An 8079-nucleotide genomic window follows, 5' to 3' on the forward strand; every position below is an offset into this window, starting at 1 on the left:
CCATACAGCCATTTGTGTTTTTGCTGGAGACATTCTTTGCCAGAACAGATGGGACTGCTGTGTTCAGCTAAGCTCCATCCAGAAAATAACAGCAGCAGAGCCCATTTCCCTCTAGGTGCAGGGAAAACCAGCCCCAGATGTAATTTGATGCTGCTACAGGAAGGGGGAAAACCAAACCAACCTCCCCCCTTCTGTTCACTGAAGGATGTTTCTATTGAGTCTGTAACCTGCTGGTGAGTGCTGAGGGTCCTGGGGCTGTTCTGCCTTTTTCCTGTTGATGCAGCAGCAGCCCTGCTGTGTGTGCAGAGAGGGTCCATACCTGGTGCTGCTCTGGGAAAAAAGTTTCTGTTTCTGTGCAAAATCATGTAGCTCTGCCAGGAGTGTTAACATGGGTGCAGATTGGCACTCTTGCCATCCCAGGAATCCTGCTGGGCTCTTTTGAGACAGAGTCCATCTGTACTTTGTGAGATGGGGGTTTTTCCTCTGCAGAGACAAAGTCCTTCTCTGCAGAATCCCTCTATGTATCTGGTAGGGGAAAATTTCCATGGGCACTGAAGGAGCATGGAGTGTTATCAATACCAAGTGACATTTTTGAGACTAGACAGTGTTTGAGTGCTGAAGACTTGGGAGCAGGAAGCAGCTTGCACAGATGTGAGCTAGTCTTACTCAAGATGGAGCAACCCAACAGGCCTTTTCCTTCTCCTGTTTCCCACTTGTTTTCCTGCATGTTTTTGTAAAGCACATGTGCTCTAGCAAAGACAAGCACACCACATGCTCAGTGGCCAAGGCAGCAGGAGCTGGCCTAGAGGAGATTCTGGCTGGTGGAATACTGTGGTACTGTTAGATCTACTTTATACTGGAGATAGTACCCTCTTTGTGATATTCAGATCATTGCAGACAATTTGTGGGCAATTGTGGACAACACCCTTTAAATTCCTGACAGATAGGCAGATATTCCCTTTTAATGGTCACTCTTAGAAAGGTATAAATGTCTTAGATAATGGTCATGAGGAAGCTGCTTGTGTTATCATCAGTGACCTACCAAAGCAACAGGAATATTAATCTGGTCATTGTCATGGCAGGTCAAAAACATGTCAGTGTTGCTGTTCTTCCACAATGGAGGGAGTTACAATGCTGAGGAGGGAAAGACAACCCTGGATGGGTCATACCTGGCTGCCATTGGTAACGTCATCGTCGTGACAGCAAACTACCGGGTCGGCGTCTTTGGCTTCCTCAGCACTGGTAAGTCATGGGTTTCCAGGGCAAACAGAATTATGCATTCTGTAACTCCTCTGTTTCTGATTTTTACTTTTTCAAGTTATTTTTTAACTCAAGTAACCTATATCTTTCACAGATTTTTTTTCTAAATTATTGTGAGAAAAAAATGGCCAAGAAATAGTGGAGACTTGATCTAAAGAGAAAGGGGAGAGCAACAAACCAAACCCAATATCTATATCAAAGCAATCATTGTGGGTAGAGTTTTCAGCTATTCCAACTTCCAACCTGTTCCATCCATGAAATGTTGCTGATGCTCTCTTGTGCCCATGCCAGAGTGGGGAAGGGGCAGAGACAGATAACTGCAGGTTCATGGTAAGAAGGATGTGAGAGGATGGAAAGTAAGGCACAAAGGTAGTTGGTTGCTTCCTTAAGAATTCAGCCTGACTTCTCTGAAGAACTTGCCACATTTAATCTGAATCTGCTCTGGCCTGGATGTGACTCAACATTTGCATGTTCTGTGTTGCAACCCTTCCTCCTGTTCCAGTGCAAACGATTTTTCGCTCTCCTAATGCCAATTGTCATTAAAAATTATACAAATTCCCATTACAAACAGGATTTTGTCTTGTACAAAGAGGTATGAAAACACACATTCAATCTCCCTAAATCTTTGGGGTAGTACCATCAGGTCTTGGGGATTGTTTTTTTAATTTTGCCTTTTTTTAGCCATGCCTTTTTAAGCAGGTAGAGAACACGTTTCTTTCTACCATCTTTCACTTCTGCCTGGGGCAGGGGAACTTGAGGTAGAGAGCCATTGAGAGAAAATGCAACAGCTGCAAGTGGAGCTCAGTCTGGTGGCAATCCTTGGTCTCTTTAGTGGGCATTTTAGTACACTTATAACTTTTAGGATGTCATGTTTGCAAATATCTGATCTACATACTTGGCCTCATGATCCTTTTGAGTGTTCACTGCTAGTGATGTTGGGTGGATTTTGCCTGGTTTGAGGTTATAGCTGTAGTTGTTGGTTATTTTTTCCCTCCTGTGATTACTGTTTTGTTCAAAGCTTACTCACAGAAAAGTCTCTTTCATTCTGTAAATAGAGAGCTGTAACTACAAGATCCTTACTTATTTAGATAAGAATTTGGTCATGGGTGTCATCTGGAGAAAAAAAATAAATCACTGTTTACATCAGTGCAAACCCAATGTTAATGAATGTGATGGAATAATTTCATTTTTTCTAGAGCCAAATGTAGTGTGGATATGTGCTGTGGGAGCTTCCAGTACAAGCACTGCCCACACCACCCTCCTTCAGCCCTGTCAACCTCACCTAGGTTTCCTCCCAAGTGGAAAATGCTAGTTGGGTTGAATGTGATGCAGCAGTGTTTATGTGATGATGATGCATAATTTAGGAAAATTATTTGGTCTCTGTTTCACAGGGTTCTGCCTGCATGGTCCAAAATGTCAATACATGAGCTTGGTGTCCATGATTGGCATTCCTGCAAACCTTCAGACAGAGGTGGTTCATTACATGACTTTTTGGGGACCTTCTCCTGCTCTCTGTACTATGGAGCTGTGGTCAGGGAAAAGTTCAGTCTTTTCTGGCCTTTTCCTCTTTGAGGAGTCCATGGTGTGTATTTGGGAAAATCCTACAGTCCTAGAATCACAAAATATCTGAAGTTGAAAAGGACTTAAGGACTTAATACAAGAATAATTGAAGTGCAGTTCTTGGCCCTGCACAGGACAACCAGGAATTCCACCATACACCTGAGAATGTTGTCCAAACACACCTTGAACTCTGTCAGGCTTGGTGCTGTGACCACAAATGGGTGATTATTTAAGTCATTAACTGTTAACCTTCCAGTCTCCTGCACCTGGGCCTTTGGAACTTTTGCCATTGGTTTGAAAGGGAGCAGGAGTTCACCCTTAGGGCTTCACTGCAGGGCTGTTTGAAGACCCTGCAGTCAGAAATAAAAGTTATGAACTTGTGAGTAATATTAGTTTGATTGTCCAACTAAGCAAAGTCCTGAATCCTCTCAAGTTGATTTGTTACAAATTAAAAAACTAGAAAGGAAGGAGTTAAATGGGTTTTTAAGGAATTGAAGGATAGTGAAAACAGAAGATTTCCTTTTGTTTGGATGGAGTTTTTGTTAGTTCTGTAGTTCTTCTGATCTATCAGTGGCAGGGCTTTTGCAAAAAGGGAAAGAACTCTCTTTCTTCTAAATATAAAAGATGTTTAATTAAATTTGCTATCACCCATTAATGTTGCAAAAAGTGATGCACATTCTTACTAAGGCCTCACTTCTTCCTTTGTGTCCAAAAAAATTAAAGTGAGTTGCCAGTGATATGGATGGCAAGAGTTTGGAGAAGACAGTCATGTTTTTAGGTTCTAGTCTTTAAAGATTCCATGAAGTCATATAAACCAGAACAATTTTCATGCTTTAATTTAGCACTATTGTTCTTGTTCTGTTTAGTAGTAACAGAAGGAAACACACAAGGACTCTGGTTTCTTTTCAGCTTCCTGTGGTCCTCAGGAATGTGATCTTTTCCTGCAAAAAGGCAGTGGAAAAGATTCCTGGCAGACATGTTTCTTTCAGTCTAACTCCTATGAAGGTCCATCCATGCATGCATCTGTTCTCCAGTGTGGTACATTCACAACCCAATTGTGGTTTTTGCCAGGGAGAAAGGAACTGGTTATATTTCCCTTTTTGGTCTTTTTGTTTAGTATAGTGAAAGCAAGGCAGATTGTGTGGCTAAAACATTTACATGGATCTGCACATAAAAATTTCTTCACCAAAGGGATTGTAAAACATTGGAACAGGCTGCCCAGGGCAGTGGTTCAGTCACCATCCCTGGAAATATTTAAAAATATGTAGATGTGGCACTTGGGGACATGGTTTAGTGGTGAACTTGACAGTGCTGGGTTAACAGTTGGGCTCAATGATTTAAGGGTCCCTTCCAAATCTGGCTGATTCTATGATTTCACTTCCTTTGGAGTGGTCTCAATGGGGATGGAGCAAGTCCTTAAAATGAGATTTCTTTTTAAAAAGTGGGTTTATTGCTGGATTGAGAGCTCTGAGAACTGGTCATGGTATGCAGAACAAACTAAAAAAACCCAAAAAATCAAATCACAAAACTAAAAAACAAAGCAGGGAAAATATTTCCTCCATTGCTTCACTGGTGTGGCTTGGACTGATCATCTGAAGCAATGGCTGTAGGTAATGGCTTTTTGGGCCTTTCACTTTTTGGCTGTCCTGCTGAAAGGCTGTTCCTAACAATGGCTGTTGTAGTGTGGGCACCTCTAAGATCTGCAAGGTTACCATTAATCTCTTCTCTATGTTTACTCTGCTGTGTAAACTGGTGTGCTTGATACCTCAGGAATTCACTACAGGATGTACACTTAAACTGCTCCTTGCCCAAGACCTGTCCACAAAGCAGCATCTTTTTATCCCACTCTCTGTTAATTTTAATTCACTAGTTTCTGAACCCACCCTTATTTTAAACTTCTACTATTTGGTCTTGGCAATGGAAGAAACAAATAGTTTCAGCTGTGTTTCTATTCACAGCTTTTCTGTTTTATCCTGTGGGTTTTTGGATTTTTCCAAGGTTTAAATGTGAAGAATTTTAAAACTTTGAAAATGAATGGCTCATTGTGGATTAAAAAGAAGCAGACAGTGAATAATAATTTTCTGTTCCTTTTTTTACAAACCATGGAGGAATTACTTATTTCTGCTTTTGTTGACATAAAATCAAGCTTACCTACATTCTTGCATCATTTGATGCTTTCAGCATTAGTTACTTATTAGTCAAAGTATCAGGTAACCACTTTCTGGTGTTGAAAAGGAGGTGGTCATATTTAAGCATGAGAAGCACATGATTAATTATTTGTTTTTATGTTTACAATATATGTATATATCAGATTTGTATTGGATAGTCATAGGACGATCTCAAAGAATATAGACAGAAATATTATAAATTTTAAAATAATATCTGGAAGAGTGTAAAGAAATTCAAGATGCTGTGATTTATGATTGGTCAGGCAGGGCAAGTGTAAGAGGTAAGTAGGAAGGAAACATGCAGTCTGGTGTACTCCAGGAAAACAGTAATTCTTATAGATCCCTTCCAACTTGTGAACTTGGCAAATACACAGATTTCTTTTGCTTGTTTTTAATTCATTTTAAGATTGAGCTACTTATGTAGAAAAAGAATCCTATGGGTAAATCTATGGACACTTGAGCCTGGATTCATCTCCTGCCATGATTAGTCCTAATGAAGCTTAGAAGTTCACGTGTTATTTTTCTGTCACTGGGGCAAAGCAGCACCCCTAGGGCTGCCCTGTGGAGTGGTAAGAACTGAAATGGAGTCACTGTGTAAAGTGATTACCTTGGAAGAGACCACCTCAGACTTTTAAACCCTGGTATCAGTTTTGTCAAGTTTCATCTGCAAGAGCTGCAAAAGATGTAACATTTACCCCAAACTTCAGTGTTTGTCGCTTTCTTTTCAGCTGTGTTTTGTCTCCTCCACCAGGCTCTGCTGAGGCCAGAGGGAATGCTGGCCTTTGGGACCAGCTGGCAGCTCTGAGGTGGGTGCAGCAGAACATCGCCAGTTTCGGGGGCGACCCCGGCCGGGTCTCCGTGGGCGCCGCGCGCGGCGGGGCCGATGTCACCAGCGCCCACCTGCTCACGGACACAGCGGGCACAGAGCTCTTCAGGAGGCTGCTGCTGATGGTGAGTTCATTCCTGCTTCAGCCTCACCTGCACTGGGAGAGGATGCTGCTACAGAGATGAGGATGCTGCAGCGCGTGGGTGCTGGTTTTATTTCATCCATACCCTGCCAGGGCTGTTGTTGCTGTAGTTATTTTTCATCTCACCTGTGACTGTTATCTCCAGGAGCTGGATGCTTCACCAGGATGTACAAGAGATGCACTTTGGTGTTTGGTTTACTCATAGTAAGAATCCAGTTTTCGTCACTGTGGTTTTTTGTGTGTTATATAAATAACCTTGTTTCGTAACCTGGAGGTACAACAGCTTACTTTCCATTCCATAAATTTGATGTTGGTCAGCAGGTTTTAGACCCTGAAACTGATGAACCAAACTCCCACATGTTAAATTATCCAGTCTTTTTATCGGATCTTAAGACAGCTTTCATTTAAAAGAAAAAACAAGTTTCAGAGAGTAAAAATCAGTTTACAGATGGGGTTGTTTCCTGTCAGCTTAGACCATTTTCTCAGTCACTCCAAGTGATCCATACCCTTACAGCCTTTCCTGTGTTGAGTCTCAGGACTCTGATATCAGTTTTGTCAGCATCATTACTGCTATTTATCTTCACAGTCTCAGTGTGCTCTGAAATGAGGCTTAATCACCAGAGAAAGTTTATATATACATCAGAAATGGTACTTGGACAAAATGAGCTCTGTTAGCAGTGCTGCCTTGGAACAGTGAGCAGTGGAATAGGATTCTTGGTTCAGGAAGCTGAGGGCCCAATTAAATAAAATGCTGCCTTGAATATAATGACATCTTAATTCAGTACCTAATTGTTCTTCACTGTGTCCTTGCTTCAGGAAACATATCTTTCTTTTGCATCCCTGTGGCTCAATATGTTTATTTTAATTGCATCGCTCTAGTGAGGAAGGCAAAGGAGGTTTTTGAAAATTGCTGCTTATTAATTGTTTTTTTCTGTCATGATCAGATAATTCCTCATACAGTTCCTAGATTTTTAGTCAGCTCTTGACATGGAATTTAATTTGCTAGAAGACCCAGAGTACTTTTCTCTCAGTTTCCTCCTACTCTGAAGTCACAAACCCTTTACTGACATGGCTGAGGATGGGGTCCTGTGAAAACTGTGGCAGGACACAGTGCAATTTAACAGCTGAGCCACTTAGGGAAGGGAAATGTAAGGACCTCTTTGCTTATTTTTGCTTCTAGAAAGTAGTTTGACATTATGTATTTTCTTTTATTAAAAAAGTTTAAACTCATTCTTCCTCCTACAGCAGAACACTGGTTAATGGAAAACAGTGGCAAGTGCAATGAGCAGATAGGTGCACCAATTCTTCCCACTTTTCTAGTGTTTATATGATTTTTTTTCTGGACTGTGCAGACCACTGTCTTGGCAAAAGCAGCATCTCCACTGAGTTCAGGGTAGTGTTAATTATTTATCCTGACAGCCTCACATTGAATTTAATTTTCTTGTGAAATACACTGACAATATAAAAAGCAAGCAACAACTGAAGTAACTTGTAGCTTAAAAGTATACTTGATCTGTCTTTTTCTCTTTTTTTTTTTAAGTGGTGCTAAAGTTGGTTTTTCACTTACCTCTTCTGTAAAGGGATGTTTTTGTTCAAAGACACCAAAATCATTGAGTACTTTTAATTTTACTGTAAAAAAGGAGGTGCACACAGACTAGAATCACGAAACTGAGAATACATACCAGATATACATTTCCTGAGGGAAAATCCCTCAATAGAGCTCTTCTGCAAAAGTCAGCTTTGTGCTCCTTTTTTCTGTATTTGTTATGCATGATAAAACCATGCTGTTCCTGAGCATGCAGAGAGGAGTGGTGCATGAAACTTTCTTTACTAGAAAATATGCTCCTGAAATAGCAAAATGCTTTTGAGTTTTCTGTGTCTACCCTGTAATAGCTTTTGCTTGGAACAAATCTGAAAACAGATTGAACAAAATCAGTGCAAAGCTATCACGGGGACTTTTTAGAGTTTATTCATCTTTTTAGAGTTTATTCATCTTTTCTATTCATCAGTGGTATGATTAGAAATAAGTGTTATCAGTAATTCTGGTCTGATTTTAATTGGTTTACGAGCATTAACCTGGCATTTGACGTCATTTTTTGATCACTCAATTACTTTACCAGTCC

At 40.7% G+C, this 8079-nt stretch overlaps 1 protein-coding gene across 1 annotated transcript in view; it reads left to right on the forward strand.

The window, feature by feature from the left end:
• Positions 1–8079, forward strand: part of TG (thyroglobulin) — a 149302-nt gene that overhangs the window by 79978 nt on the left and 61245 nt on the right. The window contains 2 exon segments of the mRNA XM_036406748.2: positions 1083–1242; positions 5740–5939. Coding sequence (XP_036262641.2) covers positions 1083–1242; positions 5740–5939 — 360 coding nt within the window.

This window comes from Molothrus ater, chromosome 1 (assembly GCF_012460135.2).
Source record: "Molothrus ater isolate BHLD 08-10-18 breed brown headed cowbird chromosome 1, BPBGC_Mater_1.1, whole genome shotgun sequence".
Lineage (NCBI taxonomy): Eukaryota > Metazoa > Chordata > Aves > Passeriformes > Icteridae > Molothrus > Molothrus ater.